Consider the following 21731-nt stretch of genomic DNA (forward strand, 5'->3'; position numbering starts at 1 on the left):
AATTAATTCACCCCTTCTTAAATTATTGAGACCACTTGTCTAACAAAAAAGGACCCTCAAGAGGCCTACACACCTCAGTGACTACGTTTAGTCCCAGCTCAAGAAAAGGACAAGGCAACAAAATATTCTCATTGCCTTATCAACCAACACCCACTAATTTTGTTATTCCTTTATTTTGCAGTGTTATTGCAGCTGGCCAATGATTGGCAACAACACTTCCTTTGCTTGTATTCTTCTATAAATATCATTCAGGCAATGGAATAAAACAAAATTGTTATCCTCATCATTCCTTTTACTTCTTGCATTAGCTTAGTAGTCTAACAGTCTCCCCTGATACCTCAAAGGGTTCATGTAAGTAATAATTTTTTTATGGTAAACTTTCACAGACTTGTAGAGAAGATTAAGGGTGAGGATGATTTGCAAATTGGGAAAGAATCTGGCTAGGAAAGTGAGGGTTTAAGAAATGGGTCATTTGGGTCGCATGTTGTTGGAGATTTTGCACATGTTTGTGGAAGGGTTTTGGGTCGAGAAGGTGTATAAAGAGGTATATGGAAGCGCCCGTGGACTCATCATAGAGGAAGGATGGGGGGTTGGAAGTGGGGGTTTTGGTGTCTAATGGAGGTGAAGAAAGAAAGGCTATCATGTGCAACAAGATGTATGTTAGAAATGAAGGCTTTGAGGCCTTAGAGTAAGGATGAGCATCGATCAGGTTTATCGTTACGCATACTCGATCCAAAAATTTTGGCCGATCATTTTATTAGACTTGAACTCAAAATATATGGAACAAGATCAGGTTAGGTTGACTTTTGAACACAAAATACTAATTTAAACATTATGTATAATTAATTAGTAGAATAAATAATTTTATTATAAATATAATAATTATGTATTAATAATAAATTTAAAATTTTATTATTAATACATAATTATTCAAAAAAATTATATTGTTTAAGAAAATATTAGATATTAATACAAATAGTAATCTGTGATTAAACAAGATTATAAAATTATTTTATATTATCAATGTATAATTATTAAATTCAAATAATAGAAATATGCAACCATCATTTTTACCTTTATAGATTATTATTTGCTTGGATAAGTTTTTGGAAAGCATTTCATTTTTTTTCTTATTTTCTTTTTCTAGTTGTTACCTAAACAAACATTTCTCGCGCTCCTCCCCTCTCTCTTTACCTCTGAGTATATATGCTCTGCACTGACTTTGGCGCATGACAATACTGCATCCAAATCTTTATGAACTTGGTTTTCTTTTTGAGAAATAAAAGAAATGGAGAAGAGCCTCTACGACTTTTACTGTTCAGCCACTTACTCAGACGAGTCAACAATGGCTCCATTTGCGCCGTCTAACAAGCCTGTCTTTGGGAAGGAAGAGGATGTTTCAAAAGTACTTCGTGCTAAAGTTGCTTCCCATCCTCTATTTCCTCACCTCCTTCATGCCTACATGGATTGCCACAAGGTTATATTTATATAAAATGTGAATGATACATATTTCCAATTTTCAAGTGTCATATATTGATTTTAGAGTGCTTTAGGGACCAAAAAAACCCTCTTTAAAATGGTCAATTAATCATCACTAATAAGATGTACTTATGTAGTGTTGTACTTAGTGAAGTTAATTATATGTTGTGTTAATTTTATTTTATTTTTTATTATGACTAATTTCTGTGTTTTAATTTTCAGGTGGGAGCGCCGCAAGATGTGGCACACCTATTAGAAGGAATCAAAGGAGAGCATACATCTGGGGTGTGTCAGATATCTGAATCTGAAGGCTTCTTGGGTACGGATCCCGAGCTTGATGATTTCATGGTATAATTTCTTCTTAAAAAAATTCAATAACTAATTAAATCGCAAACCCTAATCAAGTTTCTCTCACCTTAATATGTTGCATATTGAAGGGAACGTTTTGCGATTTATTGGTGAAGTACAAATCAGATCTTTTAAAGCCCTTTAACGAGGCAACAATGTTCCTCAACCTCATGGAAACTCAGCTTCACTCCATCTGTAACAACACTCCTCCTCAACCTGGTCTCTCTCTTTCTCTCTTTCAGATCTCTCTCGACACTTGTTGGCTAATATGATTATCTGTTCCTATTTTTATTTTTTATGTCGATAAATATTAATTGTTAATATTTTTAGTTTTTTATTTTCATGTATTCTCTAATTTTTGAAATTAATCCATACATGTGTTATGTTCACAAGCTATTTGCACCAAATTAATAAAATAATATGGGAAACAAATCAACATTCATAAAAATAATAATAATGAGATTAAGGTTAGCAGGTTAGACAAAAGGTCCTAAAGCACGTTTGAGGAACTTGCTGGCACACATGGATGCACTGTAGTGAGTCACGTGGTTTGTGTTTGCTTTGGTAGCCATGTTATGTTATACGTACTCCTCTTGCTTCCTTCATGATAAGATTCATTTAATTACCCTCTCTAGCTAAGGACATTTTATATGTGTATACTACTCTCTGCTGAGCAAAGAGTATATATATATATATGCTGAGGGCTGCTTGACTGAGAAAGTTGTTTCACCTATGTGAGTCCTGATTTATGGACATCCAAAAAATACAAACACCTTACATCAAAATATCAATTATATCAATCATTTATCTCTCCCCTCTACCTTCTTATTTCTCTCTAGATGTAGATATCCTTGAGTTTCCAAATATATTTCTTTTTCCTTTAGCGGATTAGTTATACCTACATTAATAATTTTCGTTAGAATTAAACAGGGTATATATATAGTTTAAAACAACCAATAATTATATATGTTACGGGGTCTAATAGCAACAATCATAAATTAACTACAAATAGGTGAAGTCCTAGCTTTATTCATTCCTTCATTCAACCAATTTTATTCCCTATATATATATATATATATATACCTATTTTATTCCCTATTTCTTTCTCTTTTTTCTATCTCTGACTCTTTGTATAAATTGTTTTAAGATTCAGTACTTCTTTTGAAATTTCGATTTACATTTTTTTATGCAGAAGTTACCTCGATCAATACAAAGAGGGAAGAGAAAACGTTATATATGTTCATGTTTTTTTTTGTTACATACTTTCACTGAAACTTTAATTGTTGGTTTTATGGTTGCATTTCTTAATAATTATTTTCTACTGGTATACTTTTTTCATATATATTCGTTGACTTTAATTTGTTTCTGTTGCTGTTCGGTAGGTTGAAGATTTTCATGTCAGTCTGTTTGGTCAAGAAATTCTTGTTACATGATGTTTAGTTCATTTCTCTTCATTGATAATAAATATTTCAATTGTTAAAATTTTGCACACTTTTCTGTTGCATGCATGAACTTATATGATGACACTCTATGTGTTTAAATTTTGAAAATGCTATATAGCCAGAAAAAAATTGACTGGTTTTATTTTTGAATTTACTGAGATTTGAGGCAATGGGTCAAACTATTCAAAATGACAAACCATTCATCTATTCAAGAGTCAACAGTAATTTCAACTCATTTGACAAAAAAAAAATACACTGCAAAAAATCAGTAAATTAGTTTCTAATGTAACTTGCTTTTTTTCTAAGTAATTCTGAGGTCACAAAAATTTTAGTAACAATTTTTTTAAAAAAATTACTTATAAATAATTTCGTTACCAATTTTAATTTTTCTTTTATTTATATGTTATCTAATGTGTTACATAGAATTTTATAATAGAGCTTTTATGTCTTAAGCATGGTGCTTGTTTATTTTCTTTTATGAATTACTCTTTATCTTATTATATATCACACTTTTTAAACTTATTTATCCTATATTGTTTTATATTATCGCAAGGGATTTTAGTAATGAAAAAGAAAAACAGAAAATTTTCATTGTTGGAAAATGGAGCAATTATGTTGGTGAAGTTTGCAGTTAAATTTGATTCATCTACTTTATTTCAATTCATGTAATTTGGTAGTATATATATATATATAGTATTTTTCCTATGCATTTCTTGCATTTAATAGTTTATACTAGTTTGGAAGAGTTACATTTTTTTTATAAGCATAAGTGGATATCATTGAAATATTGTAACCAAAGTCAACACAAGTCAAGAAATCCAAAATCAAGTGAATTTCTTAGATTGTTTAAGCTGGTGTTCTCCCTCCTCTTTCAATCTTCCTTTTTTTTTTCCTTCATTCATTATACAAAAAAAGTACAGGGAAATTGAGAAAGTGTATAATAAAAGGGTAAAATGTAAATTATCCAATTCCAATCATTCAACGATCAATATTAAACAATACTTTTTTATTAACCTAAATAAGTATTAAAAAAAGGATAAAGGGTGAATAAAATAAATTTATAATTCAAAATCAACATGATGTTATATGAACGATTTTTTATAAGAAAGAAGCTTTCACTATTAACTTTATAGCGTAATTAACTTTGATTTGTTGGAAAGAAAATTGCAAATTTTCTCTCTTTTAACTCCTTTACATATTTTATATATGCTAGTATACTAGTGTATCAATTAATATCACTTTGCATGTCACAACATTCAAACTATAACTTAATTGAAATATTAGACTCTTCATCACCTGATCATGTGTAACACGTAATGCAATAGATTTATGGATTAATATTGGAACTTTAATTGACTTCTTAAAACTATAACTCTAAACAACTGTAAGTTCTTAGAATGAGAAATGCATGCATATAAAAATTCTGCTAACCTAAATATTTATGAACATGACGAAATGAGATAATTAAATTAAATACATCAAGTTAATTAATTGGTTTTTCCATTTCCAAGGCAGTTGTTGGTAAAAAAAAATTGCTTCCGCGATATAATATGATTGGTTGGTATTCAGATGCAAATTAGTTCATTTCGTGTTAAATGTGTAGCATATTTTTTTTATCAGCAAATATATATATATATATATATATATATATATATATATATATATGAAAAAAAAAAGGGTACAAGAAATACCCCAATGTACAAACCAAATGACCCATCCCTTGCATGAATACTCTAACTACAGGTAATAATATAGTTATGCCCATAACAACATAAATATAGTAAAACCGAAGTTTAGAGCCTATCCACCAGCCACATATATATGTAAACTGTTATAGTGCAGTGGAATTTCATGCAGTTTTGTTGTTATATAGTTTTAAGAGATGGGGTGGATTCATCATTATATGTAAACTGCAATTTATAATATGATTGGGAAGGTGTTTTAAATGTAGTGGATTAGCATGCGTTTTGTTATAATGGGCAACGGCAAATCCATCTCATTTGTACCTCAGATGAGTTAGATTCTTTAATAGAGAGTTTTATTTGAAACTCTATGTTATAATACTCAAATTATAATGATGTCTACTAGACATTGTGGATATAATGAAGTGCATGAGTCACTGTTTAAATAAAAAAACAGTGATATAAAGACACTTCTCGATCCCTCACACACACACACACACCTAGCTCATTCCAGGCATCACCATTTTGGCTACTTTATTCATTTCTCTCTCTGTCTTTTGCTTATGCAAATCCATGACCCGCTCCTCCTAGGATGATCTGCATCAAACTTTTCTCTTAAATATTTTATAAATCTTTCATAGTGTTTAAACAAGAATGGAAGGAAAGGAAGGAAAATGTTTTATATAATTTTTCCTTATTTTGTTTAGGAACTTGGAGATAAACAGGAGAAAATGAGAAAGCCAAACTGTATTCTTTCTTATTTTTGTCTACTTTAATATTATTTGAGAACTTTAGAGAAAGGAAAAATGATTTATAATATTTAAACTTCTGACTTTTCCTAAAATAAAAATATTTTTCTTACATTAACATTTAATATAAGTTGCATAAATTGTATTAACTCATTAGGGTCAGACTAGTAAAGAGAGTTGAGATATTATACATGAAGTTATAAGTTTGAACCTAATAGGATCGTAAAAAAAAAAAAAAAAAATTGTATCATACTATCTTAAATTTAAGTGTTTTGATGTTGTTCTCCATCTCTTCTTTTATATATATATATATATATATATATATATATATATATATATATATATATATATATATATATATATATATATATATATATATATATATATATATATTACTCTTATTTTTCCTTTTCCTCCTTTAATTTCTTTTAACCAAAAAATATTTATGGGGAAAAAAGTTTTAAAGTACTCAACTGGAACAGTACTTTGGAGCCAATTTCAAAGAGCTATAATTATGGGTATGGCCAGATGTCTGTTTTCTTTGATCTTTATCACTATGATTCTGTTCCAAGTAGTGGTGTGGTTGCACGTGTTATATACTGATCTCATTGTTTCCTGAGAAATCTACTCCTGTCTCTTCCCTTTTCTTTAGTTTAATCGCCTATGCTTTTGAGCCTATCCATTAACCCTATTTGAAATTGTTGTATACATGAGGCTTTTGTACTTGAACCCTAAGGGTTGTCGCAAAATTTATTTTAATTAGTAATATCTTCATATAATCGAGGATAGACAGTATATTTTATACGATATGTGTTCATTCGATTGGCTATTTTGAGTAAACCAGTTCCAGTTCCGGATAAAGCTGCTTTCTTTAATTTGTGCATATTGCGCTGGATCTGAAGATTATGGATTTGATTTGGTGGAAAATAAGAGTGATCATATTGAACGTGGAAAGAGTTAGTTACTCTGGATTATCCACTTAAAACGCACACACATGAGGCTTTATATATATGCTTTTTCAGGTGATTGCATGCCTGTCTATTGGTTGTTAAAATATTCTTCTATTAATGCAGCAGCCAGCAGGACACATGATCGAAAAACTTCTAAAGGAACTGTTTCAGTGTTAATAATTTCTACCAAGCGTATAGTATCCGTTATTTAGGGTAAATGTTTAAGTATGTGGGGGAGATATAAGATTAATTTAGTGGAAAGAGAGATATTTAAGAGTTGAAAGGAAATAGAAAAAAAAATTATGAGTTTTAATTTTTTACTAACATTCTAATAAAAATTAATAATTAATATTGACTTATAAAAGAAAAAATATTTTAGCTTATGCATATTGCATGTTGCCTTATTGCATGTTGCCTTTAGGGAAAAGGAAAAAAAAAATAAAAGCTAAGGAAATAGAAAAAAAATTATGAGTTTGAATCTTTTACTAACATTCTAACAAAAATTAATAATTAATATTGACTTATAAAAGAAAAAATGTTCTAGCTTATGCATATTGCATGTTGCCTTTAGGGAAAAAAAAAAAAAAAGCTAAGGCACCATTAATATTTTTGGATTTATATGTTGTGAGAGAATGACAAATTATTAATTCAAATTTCAAATTTTAATTTGTTTAACTTAGTTTTTAATATGAAATAAGTGAAGGAATAAGGAAAGGTAGAGAAATGAAAAGAGAACAAGGCAAAGGAAAACAATTTTAATTTCCTAGCCTATTTTAGGATTTTGAAAGAAATAGGAAGAAAAAAAGAGGATTAATTTCCTCGATCTCTTTTATATACCCTCAAATGTCTGATTTTTTGTTAATTTATGAATATATAGAATAAATAATGTTAATTTCCTGGATGTTTAAAATTAACATTATTTATTTTATATATTCATAAATGCTTAAGTTATATATTACGTAGAAATTCATGCATGCTTAAGTTATATATTAACATTATTCATATGAATGACTATATTTGTGAGTTGTGACATTATGCTTAGCTTGCGATACTTTAATTTCATATGTATTTACTATGTCATGCACGTATCACATTCACATGTAGTGCATAAAAAAGCTACTAGCTAGGATTGAGTTAGAGTTTGTGTACGTAGTTCAATTCAAATAAACTTCATTGCCACATTGTTACAAGAGAGAGATGCATAAAATTAAATTTGGTCTTGTTGTTGAGGTTGCTCATTGCTTCTTCTATACATATTACTGTCTTTTGGGTCTTTTACATATATCACCCAATAATGACTCTATATTAATCTAGTATATGTGTCATGATTGCTTTGGAGTTTATATATTGTTTGTAGATTATACCATTGGTAATCTATTGTCAAGTCCTCTATAATTTCTGACTGTTTGTATTATAATGGAGCAAATAAATATTCATGCTGTTTTAATTTATAGCCCAAACCAAACTAGAAAAACCTACACACAATTTCTCTTCACTGTTTATAGCCAAATTCATGGTGATTAATTTTCTTGTTCCTTCTCCGGCTTGAAATAAGTTTGTTTCCTTTTTTTTTAATTCCAACACTTAATAGCAGTACTCTAGATTTTCTCTGCAGTATAAACGCCTCTTAAATGTTCATATAAAATGTCACATCGCTTAAGTAACGAATGAGAGGATCGAGTGAGAGTAAAACAAGTTTTTAATTGAGTGTAAAATGAATTAGAATTAAAAATAAGATTAAAAATTATGACTCTCCAAAAGTTGGACCCTCGCGGTAATTGTGTGCACAATTTTTCTCTGATTGATAAATTAACTGGTTCCTTGTTTGTACAATTCCGTGAAGGTGCAATGTTTTTCATGGTGGGACCATGGTTGAATGGGCATGCACACCAAACAGCCAAACGCATATTGGTTCATGATGGGCAAATGAACTTAATTAATTTGTATTGGGTTTATGAATAACAATTTGTGTTTTCATGTGATAGATGAAGTTACTCATGGATCACCTGGAAAAGATCTTAGTAGGGTGAAGAAAGAGGCAATTGAGGGCAAGAGGATGGAAGTTCAAGAGCTGAAGGATAACCTTCTACGTAGATATAGCGGTTATATTACTAATCTGAGGCATGAATTTTCCAAAAAGAAGAAGAAAGAAAAACTACCAAAAGAAGCAAAGCAAATCTTACTTTCATGGTGGAATGTTCACTTTAAATGGCCATACCCAACGGTAAACATCTTTTCTTCCAAGAATCGTGTTACAAAATTAATTTGGTGTGAAATTATATTTAGTCCATGATCTTGCCTTGGCTTGATTTAGAAATTAGAATGAGACATTAAATTAGAACAAAGAGGAGCCTTAATAACTAGCAACACAACTCTTTAGCATATTCATCCAAATTACACACTATAGCTTTAAAAATTACAAAATAAAAAAAATTAATTACATAACAAGTGAGATTTGTGAAAATTTTATTATTTTCAGTCGGTCAAAAGTAGAGACTATGTTTAAAAGAGTATATTAAAGAATATATTATTAATTAGTATTTCTCGTATATATACAAAGAGCTTAAGAAATTAGTTTATAACATTTATAATATTTTTAGGTTATTTCAAAAGGCTTTTCGATGAAATTTATCTTCAAAACAAATTCTTTTTTACTTACTCTAAATAAGTTTCATGATTAAATTTACAGTATAAACTCTTAAGCAATAAAAACTTATTTTTTTTATCAAGTCTTTAATTAAAGTTGTTCATTCAATCAATTGAATTAACCAAGGCTGGCTGGGGCATGTTTTGACCTATAACTATGCTCTCATTGGCCCAGGATGCGGATAAGGTTGCCTTAGCTGAATGGACTGGTTTAGACCAAAAGCAAGTAAATAATTGGTTTATAAACCAAAGGAAGCGCCATTGGAAACCAACAGAGGAAATGCACGCTGAAATTTTGGATGGTCTCTATGGATCCCTGGACGAGTGAGAATGACAAGGGTGTGGGAGCTCCTCCTTCATTAATTTTTCTTTGTGCAACATAAAATTAGTGATGATTGATCACAATAAGTTAAGAGTTTTATGCTCATGAACCACTTCTGCTTTATTTTGCTTTATGAATATTGTCATGTGGATTATATTGCAGGATACTTGTAAATAAAGATTATATAAAAATAAATTAAAAGCATTGAAGGAAAGATCAATTGAATCCATAAAAGTTATTTATAGAAGAAAAATGGAACATATCAACTTTAGGCATAAATATGTTTTTTATCATATATATATATATATATATATATATATATATATATATATATATATATATATATATATATATATAATTCGTATTTGCTTTCTGATATTTGAAAAATTTTATTTTAGATCTCTGTTGTCGATTAAGTGATGACGTGTATGTTAAATATTTGATAATGTAATTTGTGACGGCTCAAAAAATCATCCGTATTTATTTTAAAATCAAATTTAAAATAAATTTCTTTTTCTTGCATCGATCTCACCCTTCTTTTTTGCCTCTCTCTCCATTGTCTCCTCCACTCCTCAACCAAATTTAAAATAAATGTCTCCTCCACTCCCTTTCCATCATCTTCTTCTACTGATTCTACGTCTTCTCATGAACTAACTCCCTCTCAATCCCTTACCTAATCCCTTCAATTTTCCCATTTTTTCAATTAATCAGATTTGCAAAATCCTAATTTCTCTAACCCTAACAAAACCCCCAAAATTCAAAGCAGAAGTTGGAGATCCGACAAGTTCAAGATTGTTGGAGGGAGGAGGAGATTCGACGATGATGACCAAGAGAAAGAGGTAGCAAATGGAGTCAAACTGCGAGTCCGCATGGCGATTGTGGATGAAGAAGCAGAAGCTGCTTGAAGACCTCATCAATGGAGGAGGAAGCATATGTTGAGATGGAAGCTTGAAACAACATCCTCAAAGCACAGACCATGGAACTTGCTGACCGGTTAAAGTTTATGAACTCCATTCTCAAGATTGTCGATGAGGTCGACGACAATGGTGAATCCTTCAAGATTCTACAGATTATGGACCCTCTCTTCATAAGTTTATTGTTGATGTTCCTTCGAGGTCTATTTCTTTTTTAAAAAAAATGAGATATGTTTTAGAAGATGAAGGTTGAAGGGAGAAGAAGGTAGGTAAAGGGTTGGTGAATGACTCAGAAGAAAGTCTTCAATGTTTGACTTATTTATTTTCTACTTTAATTAATTCTACTAGTTTTTAACCGTCAGAAAATTTAAATTTGATTTTGAAACAAATACTGATGATTTTTGAGTCGACACAAATCACGTTATTAAATATTTAATAGACACATCATTATTTAATTGATGATAGGAATTTAAAATAAAAATTTTCAAATATCAAAAAACAGATACAAATTTTTTTTTTATCAAAAATCAAATATAAAATTTGAGTATATATTAAGAATCAAAAACATATTTAAGTCTTAAATTTATGACACTTTTAATTTTCTTTTTTTACAAGCAAAAATACCAGTATTACTCAAAATTACAAAGTTTCAACAATAACAATGGCCACATAGATCCTGTATCATTCTTGACACCTTCATAAACACCGAATAATACAATAATCACATTTTTACTTCCACTTTGCTTACCAATGGGTTCACCAATTCCATTACACAATTGCTGTGAAGGTCATCTTAAATCATTGCTTCCAATAATGTATGACAAGAAGAAAACTAAAACTTGTCCCACCAAAATCTGTCGTACCTTTCTTAACTGCAAAGAAGTTCAGGCATACCGTTATACAGGTTATAAAACCAACAATAAAAAGTATATTTAAACTCTTTTACATGTGAGCTTAGTCATAGGTCATAACCAAGAATGGAGCTTCACTGCCTCATCAACTTTCTCAATCTCTATTGTCTTTCCTTGAAAGATAGACCAATTCCTCACTAAACAAATAGACCACATCACGGCAAACCAAATGATACTCCACAAATTTCTGATTTTGCAATTGCAGCTAGCTAGTACATCACAAAATTGAAAAAGAAAATGTTTCTTACAATCCTTATCCATTGCTGAAGAAATACCAAACCACTTTAAGCCTTTCATCCACACTGTTGAAAATTTTCTGCACTCGAAGAAAATGTGAGAAGTGTTGTTTCTACATCACCACAACCGGCATAATCAGAACTATGTGACACTCACACTAGTATCCCCTCAAATCCTCCAATGAAAGAATTCTATTGTGAGTTTTAAAAAATAAAGGATCTAATTGATTTTTTTTTTAATATTGCACCCTTCAGTTGGCCTATGGTAGGATTTTTTATCCTACCGAGTTGCTCACCTAATAATCGATTGGTCTTTGATCTGTTAATCATCTTCCATTGAACTGTCCTGTTGGAAATAAATTTGTATGTCCACGATCTAAGTCATCATGTAATCAATTCTAATTTTAATAATAAGGTATTATTTTATTTTCATTGTCATATTTCACTATTTGATTAAATGGTCCATTTGATAATGTCCTCGATTAAAATTAAAGACTTGTTATTATAATAGAGATTATGATAATGAGAAACAAGTTTGTTCTAATTTTAATCTAAACTATTCTTGATCATAAGATTATTGTAAATAAGATATCAATAATTCGAATAGATTAATATATTTGTGATAGTATTTATTGGATAAATATTAATAGATCTCATTTATTAATTTGCATATATAGATGAGTCACATGTTGATGTGATCATTGAACTGACTGAATTGAAATTTTCTAATGGTTAAAATTTATCATAAACTATCAATAGAAAATTCTCAAGAAGAGGTATAATTTTGTTTTGACCTGAGATTGTTATAGTAATTAACAAGTTATTTGTTCTAATTTGATTCTGGACATCTAATGCTTTAGAGCAGTTGTTGAATAGATATTGGATATGATTAAATAATTGTAGAATTAATGATTAATCAAGAAGAAATTCATCAACTCTTGGTAATGAGTTTAAGTTCTATGAATAAAATTATATCCTGACCAGGAAAATTAAATGAAAGAAGAAATGAGTTTCTTAAGTCATTATGAGTTAACTCAAAAGGGTTTGAGAGTAATACTATACTCTAGGGTTAACCCGTAAAGATGAAAGAAATTATTACACTTCTCTTCTAATGGTTCTTGAAAGTAAAATGTTACTTCATGTTATCTGGACGTTAAGGAGTGTTGCTAGATGCCTATCTTGATTAGTATATTAATTTGATTAATATATTATCAGTTTAATATTGAACCTACGAGATCACACACAAACAAGTATTCTAATCTCTGTTAAAAAAATTATTTTAGTATTTGATGATTAATTAAATTAAAGAATTTAATATGATCAAATGATTAATTGATTTCAAAAAAGGTGGAATATTATTATATTTTTGCTAGCATTAAAAATATAAATAATATGAAAGATTTGGTAAAAGAAGAGAAACAAACATCTATGATTTTGTATTTGATAATTTGGGTTGAAAATGCGGTTAGATAGAAGTTTGACCTGATCAATTATTATCTCAATTTTAATTGTTAAATGATTAGCAATAAAAGGTAACAAGAAATAATATATCTTAAAAAAGGATACTATCAATAATGATTTTGATTTGATCATAAATTAGGATGCTATAAATAAGCATTGGGCTGCATGTTAAAAGAAATTCAATATCACTTTTTTATTCTTATTTTTTTACTTGTCAAAATTGTTGACGATGGTATAAATACACGTAGAGTCTTTATACTATTGAAAACATTTTATGTTTCAAGAACTCATCAACAAATACATTTTTTAATATCATCTATTTATAATATAATTTAAATATAAAATAGATTTTTTATTATATAATGTATGTTTTTGAACACTCTTTTTCCTAAAGGTCCATGATATGCAAGTCAAAGATTCCAAAATAAATGACAAAATGGGATACGAGAAACCATCCCGAAAATATCAAGGCTGTTTGATGTTTGAGTAAGGTAAAACGCCCAATATAAGCCAACCTAGATCAAGTAGTAGACAAATTACACTTTCGCATTTAAATGCTTTTGGGTAAGATCTCTTAATTCTAGGTAAGACCAATCGACAAGAACAAAAGTAAAAAAAACCTATTAAATAATTTTAAAAAAAATAATAATTTAACCAACTAAATATTAAAACAAATAAAATAAGAGAGGCCCCTGGTATTATCAACTCCACAACATGTACAAAAAAAAAAAAAAAAGTCCACAACATGGTCCGTTTTTGCGGTGCTGTGTGGACCGGTGCCTATCCTCTCTCTGCCGTTGTGTGGCGCGCGCAACGAACTTGCAATTGCAAGTGGATGAATGACCGCAACGACAACGACACTTCCAAAACACATTTTTTGTTTTCTTCCTCAAGTTTCCGAAAACCAAGTGGAATCGCCAATTCTGCAAAAAAAGAGAATGAGATTGCGTGCGACGACGTCGTTTTAGCACCGCCACCCATGACGACTAACTCCGATTCTTCTTCTGCTCCTCTCCACTGGAAGTTCTCCCAAGTACTCGGCCAGCGACTTCCCAACGAGCCTCTCCAAAACGGTTAGTCGTTTACTCAACTCATCACAAGTCTCTGCGTTTTGGTGCTTTCTATTGCCGTTCACGATCCAACTCGTTTCGTTTCGAGGATCTTGCTCAGACGACATCATAACCGCCGTTGCGTTCGAGAAACGCGGCGATTACCTCGCCGTCGGCGACCGAGGTGGGCGCGTTGTGATATTCGAACGCGACGATCGGAAAAAGAATGTGAGTATCGCGTCGCCACGCCGTTATTCGAAACGCCGTTTTTTTTTTCTGAACTCCGTTATGTTTTTCGTTGTTTGTTAGGCTAGGAATGACCGAAGAGAACTGGAGCAGCGGGATTTCGCGACTTCGCGGCATCCCGAATTTCGTTTCAAAACGGAATTTCAGAGCCACGAGCCCGAGGCATGTTCGTAATTAGTCGTTGGTTTAATTTCTGTGCACTGTTCTTTAAAACATTTACATTCTCAACCAATTAAAAATCATTTTTATATGTGAGAAAGTAAATATTTTGAACACTCTTAGAACATCTCTTCTATCATTCATCGGATACTTGTTGAAGATATTTTGTATTATTTTGAGTTTTTTTATAGGAATAAATACTATTTTGAGTTTATTATTAGAGTTTAATTTCTATCTATTTTCACACAAAAAATTATAATATTAGTCGGTCAAAAATTATAAAAGTATGACTTTAAAAGTAGTCATCAAATCCGTAAAAATATTATACATGACAATATATTATTGAATTAAAATATAAAAATATTTATACTATTAATACATAAACTATTTATTCTTATTATAAAATCAAGTTATTATATATAATATTTGTAATTAAATGGTCGAGTTAAAAATGTTTAAAATTTTTATTTCATTTTTTATTCTTATTTTTTTCTATATTTTTCTTTCATGCCAACCATCTTAGTGTATCTTTTTCTCTCTTTTCTTCCTATCTTTTTCTTTATCAAATAAAAAAAAATTATACAAAACTGATATTTAAATAAGTTTTCTCTAATCATTACAGTAGTTCAATTCTTTCACCACTACTACTATTATTATAATTATTATTATTGGTTTATGTAGTTTGATTACCTGAAGAGTGTGGAAATTGAAGAGAAGATTAACAAAGTAAGGTGGTGGATGTCCAACGACAGTTTGCAATTTATTCTTTCAACCAACGACAAAACAATTAAATTGTGGAAGGTTTGAACATGCCTTGTCATGTTTTCATTTCTAATTTTAATAGTTCTGTACAATTTGCAAATTTGATTAAGGTGATTCTAACCTGTTTCACCTTGCGTTCCATATTTGAATAATATCTTATTGCTTTCTTTTTGTGTTCTGTGGTGCTTCTGGGGTAGGTTAAGGAACATAAGGTAAAACAAGTTAAAGAAATGGCCCCTCCTTTATGCTCAGAAAATATGCTTTTGGCTGAAAGAAGTTTCGTACCAGGGCTGGAAACCACGGCTAATGGCTATCATTTGGAATGGATAGAGAAGACACCTAAGAATCATTTGCTGCCTCAAGACATTGATGGCGAGGTTGGTTCTTGGGGAAATAGATAGCAGTGCTTGGGGAAAAAGATAGATTGTGTATAAATACATGATTGTTGGTTGATTTCTTTGTCATCAGATTGGTGGAATGGAAGACCCTATCCGTGCAAAGTGCCAAAAAGTGTATGCTTATGCTCACAGTTTCAATATTAACTCCATCTCAAATAATAGGTGCATTCTGCTTCCCTTTTATCCATGGATGCTTAACATCCTGTTCTCAGTCATGTGAAAACATAATAGGAGGATGCCTTCATTTTATTGGCATTGTTAGTTACAAAATTAAATAACAGTGGCGTCATGATACCTCCGCAGTGATTATGAGACCTTCATCTCGGCAGATGACCTTAGAATCAATTTGTGGAATCTTGAAGTCAGTGATCAGTGTTTCAATATTATTGACATGAAGCCATCAAACATGGAGGATCTTACCGGTAACTTTGTTTATCCACAATCTTCGTGCATTCTAATTCTTGGATGCTCTCATTCATATTTACATCACTACGAATACTAATTCTGTCTAATGATTCCAACCAAAACAATTAAATATTTTAGATGTTGTAGAAGTAACAGATTGAAGATATTTTATCCGAGGAAGCAAGCTTTCCTAATGTGAGTAATTTATTCCTGCTCAAAAACTTAGAGCTTGTTTGGATACATGCTAAGAGCTTTTGAGAACTTCTCTATTGGAAAGATAAGTTTTACTGCTGGATCACTACTGTCGGGAGGCCTAGAATCAGGAAAAGAAGTGTTTATACTTGGAATTCTTTATCTACCCAGGTTTCACACAACCCTTGAAAACCAAGTTCTTGATCAAATGGTTTTCAAATGTAAATTGATTTCGATTGGGTAAGGAAATTATAGTTTAGGGGAAGAAATTATAATTAATTGAAATTACAAAGGATGGTATAAATAGGAAGAGTTGGTTAGAGATTCTCCAACCAATCTGATTATAATTCAAGCTAGTCGATTAGGGAGATACAAAACATGAGATAAGGCTTAGATTAGAAGAATTTGATCATATTCTTAGTTTCTGGAAGAATTATTTAAAACAAAAAATCCTAACAACTATAACAGAAATATCATTTACCAACTTGGTATGAAAATGCATTAAACTCAACCAGATAGTTGATACCGTGGACTTATTAGATGAAAAACCCTATCCAAGATAGGCCCTTCTTCTTGTTGCTTTTAATCTAAACTTGTTCTAAACCAGTTGGACACTTTTAAGTTGTTGCCTCTCTAATTTTTTTTTTAATGCTTACTAACGTTGTTATATATTGATTAGGCACCTGTTACTGTTCCTTTACCCCTTCTAGTTTGGATCATCTTCAATAAGTCTTTACTCATTTCATTTTCCTAAATGCAATATAGATATTCACTAACAAGGACAGTTTTTGCTTCTTTGTACTTTTTTGTCCATCAAATTGACAATGACTGTTGACTGTTTGCTGCAATTCTTCATGTTTGCCTTTCTGGTTATTTGCCAATGCGAAATTACACTTATGGTCTTGTTTCTCAATTTTGGAGGATCCATTGTTCTCCCCAAGTGGTATTTCATCAAATGATGAAATGAAAGCATTTCTGCTTCTATGCATAGGCTATATTTTGAATTCATCAGTATGATGCATTGATATTGCTTCTATAACCTATTGACTAAATTCTGTTAAGTCATTATTATGTCATCTATGTCATATGCATCATATGTGCTTGCCATGTTATTTTTGTTCTCGATTTGGTCTTTTAACTGATTTATTCTATTTTGTTTAGAGGTTATAACAGCAGCTGAATTTCATCCTTTGCATTGTAACCTCCTGGCATATAGCAGCTCACAAGGTTTTATTCGTCTATCTGATTTGCGACAGGCAGCAATATGTGACCATGCTTCTAGAATGTAAAATAGAACTCAACTCCCTCTTGAGTTTAGGCAAAGTTCACTTTCTTGGATTTTACTGTTTGCTAAGCTATTCCTATATTCTGATACTTCTCATTCAGCTTGATTATACAGGTTTCAACATGGAGAGAGTTCTGGATCAAAGTCATTTTTTACAGAAATCACTTCTTCCATCTCAGACATAAAGTTTTTAAATGATGGCCAGCATCTTATAAGTCGCAATTACATGAATATGAAGGTTTTCCTATTATTACTACTGTCATGTAAATTTTGATTTCAAAATTGTATTCTAGAGCCTATCTTATGCTATAGTTTTTTTTCTTCAAACACTAGTGGTTTGGCGGGGTTCTCAGTTTCTTTCTTAGTTTCTTTTCCAAGTTCTTGTTTGTCTTGTAATTTTTTCTATAAATCTAGTTAGACTTGTTTCCTTGGCCCTTGGAATTTAGATGTTCTTTGGTTAAGTAGCACCTTAGAAGTTTGGAAAATTAGAAAATGTTTCCTTTTGAAGCCAACATTGTTTTTAACTGTTCTTTGAACACACGCACAAAACATAGAAAGCATATTGCCGGTACCATACCAACTAACAAATGCCATTTCCATTTGTCTTGCATGTTACACTTATTATTGTGATTTTGTGATCTAAATTGGCTTGGCTATGTTAAGTTTTTCCATTGACTCCAATGAACAGACAGATGAGACAATCAATTTTAGTTACACAATAACTCAAAATGCAAATCTGTAAATACAAAAACTGTACAAGATGCCTTGATTTCTCATGGCATTAGAATTATGCCTCTTTATTTACTTTAAGGCATTTATATAATTTCATTTCTTATTTTAGCTTTGGGACATGCGTATGGAATCATCTCCAGTCGCAATATTCAAAATTCACGAGCATCTGCGTCCTAAGGTTTGTTGAGAAATTTGTATTTTAAGGATTTTGTTTACTGTATAATGAAGCATAATTGTGGGTAATTTTCTGCTTTTATCATTTTTGCATTTATCAATTCCAATCTTGGCTGAAGTGGCAATAGAATTTTGAGGCATTTGTTGTCCTCATTCATAAAATGCTGTCATTCAACAATCAACAGTCATCCCTCTGTGGTGAATGAGAGAGTAAATTCTATAGGCTTTGTGTATTGTAGAATACCTGCACGATTCTGAAGTAGAATGGACTTGAAACATCATTTGCCCCCTCTCCTTTTCTGCTTTTTCTCCTGAAGTTCTATAATAATTATTCCTAATGGGAAAAGGCTTCGTTATTGTGAAATTATTTTTCCGAGAGCTTTACTACATATGTAACAATCCTATGGATTATGTTTCCTCGTAATTGTGTATCCAGTTTCACTTCAAAACTTTTGGTTTTGTTGCCCATATTTCTAGAATTGAATTACTTGAATTAAGAGGGCAATATGTCAACAGTGCTTTAATAGTTATTTATATTTCAAGCATCAACAACAGAAGACTTTTCCAACTAGTTGGGATTGTCAACCTGAATCAAACAGAACCACTATGTTGTCATAAACTAAACTTTCAGAAAGGCCAGTTAGATCTTTAGTCCATTTTAACAGTTTAATAGAGTTCTTTTTTTTGGTTTTGCTCTCTCTAACTCTTTCCTCCATATGATCAACTTTTTTTATTGAGGCTTCTGTCCTTCTCGCATGAGACATGACCATTAACCACCTTAGGCATGACTCAACCGTCTTTCCCTCAATAGCGTCTCCTCTTACTATCTCTCTATTGCATTTATTCTTGATCTTATGTTGTCTTGTATGTTCACTCATCCACTGTAACTTCTTCACCTTTGCGACTGTTAGCTTATGCACTTTTTGGCACTTTATCAACCCAACATTCATTACTATAAAGCATTACGAGTCTTATAGTTGTATGGTAAAAAATTTCTTAAAGCTTGAGAGGTGCCTTTTAATCACAAATAGCACCTAAAGCATTTTTCCATTTCTTAACCAATCTTGAATCTAATGGGTTACAATACAGCTCCATCTATTTCTCCATCACTCCGTATAACAGATTCAAAATACCTAAACTATATAAGACTCCTGGTATAGTGTGATCTCCAACTTTTACATCTTAGCGATAGCACACATCTTGCTAAAGTTACATTATAATATTTTGTTTTACTTCAAGTCATCTACTTCTACAACTCTAGTTTACCATTTAATCCTTCTCTTGTCTCTCCCATTTGGATCATATCATCTGCAAAAAGAATGCATTGTGGAACTAGCTCTTGGATATAAGCACAGAAACTTATCAAAGTCAAGGTAAAAAGGATAAGAGCTCAAAATTGACCCTTAGTATAATCCTAAAGTCGTTAGGAAATCTTGAGTGGCTCCACCATGTGTTTACATACTAATGTTAACCCCATCATACATAACTTTGATTGCTTGACCATATGATACAAATGGGCCTTTTCCAAGCCAATGAAAACCATTTGTAGATCTATTCACTTTCTCATGTATCTTTCCATCAATCTTCATTAGAGGTATTTTTACTTACATAATTGGCCTGCATAGCATAAACCTGAATAGGTTCTCTATAATATAAGTCTATTCTTTACTCTCCATTCAATTACCTTTTCCCATATTTTGTGTTATGGCTTATGAGCTTTATCCCTCTATGGTTAGGGTAATTCTACATATCTTGCTTGTTCTTGTAAATTGGATATATCAAGATATAATTTTCTCCACCATTTTGATTGAACTTTTCTGCTTTCAATTATGAAGTTTTTTGAAGATCTTATAGCTTTTTTCTTTTGGAGGGGTACTCCAAAGAAGTTGATAAATTCTGTTTCTTCCCATGGTTGATAGCTCCAGGTTCCCATTGTTTTATGCAGTTGCCAGAGTTATATAATAATGACTGCATATTTGACAAATTCGAGTGCTGCTTTAGTGGTGATGGACTCCATTTTGCAACTGGTTCTTATAGGTTTGTCATTTTTAAACCAACTGCAAATATATCTCATGGGTTATGTTAATACGGATCAGTTGTTTGTGTTGGTCTAACCTCTGCATCTGCATTCTGCAAACCATGATGATTACTAAAACAGTGCCTATTTTGTCTTAGCAATGTCGTGCGGATATTCTCCCCGGGTTCTGAAAGGAAGGAAGAGATCAAACTAGAAATTAGAGGAAATTCTCACAGGTCTGACACCATATGAACTTGGAAAACAGAAGAAAAAAAAAACGTTGACTCTTTTTTTCTGCTTTTTTATTTTTGGAGTAGTTATTAACTTTTTCACAATACTGTCATTTGTCACGGATTTTTGTTTGATATTTGAGATAGCCACCCAACCCCACAACTGCACCAGAGTGACACTGCTATTGTTTTCCATATCATTTTTCTTTTAATTTTGAGGTTGCAAAGTGCAAACATTCTTCCCCCTAAAACCTGTAAAATAAAAAGTTATGCTCCCTATGGCATCATGATGTTACTAACATACAATTATTCACTCCTATGTTTTGTGAAATCATGTCTCTATAACTTGATGAATGCCAAACTAAATCGGCATCGCATGCTTTGGAAATATGTATCCATTCCATTAAAGTACATGTTATTCTTTATTCTTATTTTACCATTGTCACTCTCAGGAAGGTTATTCACCAAGCTAAGTCTCGAGTTAGAAGGCCTTCTCTAAGCAACCTAATACCTCGTGAAATTTACCAGCATGGTTGGCGTTTCCTATACATACACTTTTCACCTTATTCTCTCTTTTTATTTGTGCTTTTACCATTATCTTCCGTTTCATTTTTATTTCAACCTGACGTCCCTTTCTGTTTTGCAGCTCACACTGATTCAGAGTCTAGTAGAGCTGACTTTTCTTGTAACTTAAGCTCCAAGCTGCTACATGTAGCATGGCATCCTACATGCAATCTAGTTGTATGTGCTGCTGAAAGTAGCCTAGTATTATATTATGCGTAGTTTGTACGTACCTTATACAGTCTAGTAAAATTTAAGTCTACTCTAGATGTGCCACATAATAGAGAAATATTTTAAAGCAACCTCATGTCCCAATTAACAACACTCTTTCAAATATATTTACTGCTTAAATAACATTTTGGTCCTTTAAAGATTTTTGTT

The 21731-nt window shown here is 31.2% G+C and overlaps 2 protein-coding genes across 5 annotated transcripts; both read left to right on the forward strand.

The window, feature by feature from the left end:
- The first annotated feature begins 1176 nt into the window (after nt 1–1176).
- LOC114409843 (homeobox protein knotted-1-like 6) lies at nt 1177–9832 on the forward strand. Its single transcript, XM_028373477.1, has 5 exons — nt 1177–1477; nt 1702–1827; nt 1917–2046; nt 8636–8874; nt 9472–9832. The coding sequence occupies exons 1-5, from the start codon at nt 1289–1291 to the stop codon at nt 9622–9624; spliced, it is 837 nt and encodes a 278-aa protein (XP_028229278.1). The 5' UTR covers nt 1177–1288; the 3' UTR covers nt 9625–9832.
- A 4029-nt stretch (nt 9833–13861) lies between these two features.
- On the forward strand, nt 13862–21731 carry LOC114409842 (serine/threonine protein phosphatase 2A 55 kDa regulatory subunit B beta isoform-like). 4 transcript variants are annotated; one of them, XR_003666218.1, is made up of 14 exons: nt 13862–14213; nt 14311–14417; nt 14499–14597; nt 15276–15395; nt 15554–15733; nt 15825–15916; nt 16058–16176; nt 17513–17636; nt 17751–17874; nt 18478–18546; nt 20462–20579; nt 20718–20795; nt 21242–21321; nt 21436–21496. XR_003666218.1 is itself a non-coding variant. In XM_028373475.1 (14 exons), exons 1-14 carry the CDS (start codon nt 13886–13888, stop codon nt 21570–21572), a joined length of 1749 nt encoding a protein of 582 aa, XP_028229276.1. In that variant the 5' UTR covers nt 13866–13885; the 3' UTR covers nt 21573–21731. The 4 variants fall into 4 exon arrangements, 3 of the variants coding, with proteins under 3 accessions (XP_028229277.1, XP_028229275.1, XP_028229276.1); XM_028373475.1 differs by having other exon boundaries at nt 13866–14213; nt 20488–20579; nt 21436–21731; XM_028373476.1 differs by lacking the exon at nt 21436–21496 and having other exon boundaries at nt 21242–21372.

The sequence above is a fragment of the Glycine soja genome, chromosome 4 (assembly GCF_004193775.1).
Source record: "Glycine soja cultivar W05 chromosome 4, ASM419377v2, whole genome shotgun sequence".
Taxonomy (NCBI): Eukaryota; Viridiplantae; Streptophyta; class Magnoliopsida; order Fabales; family Fabaceae; genus Glycine; species Glycine soja.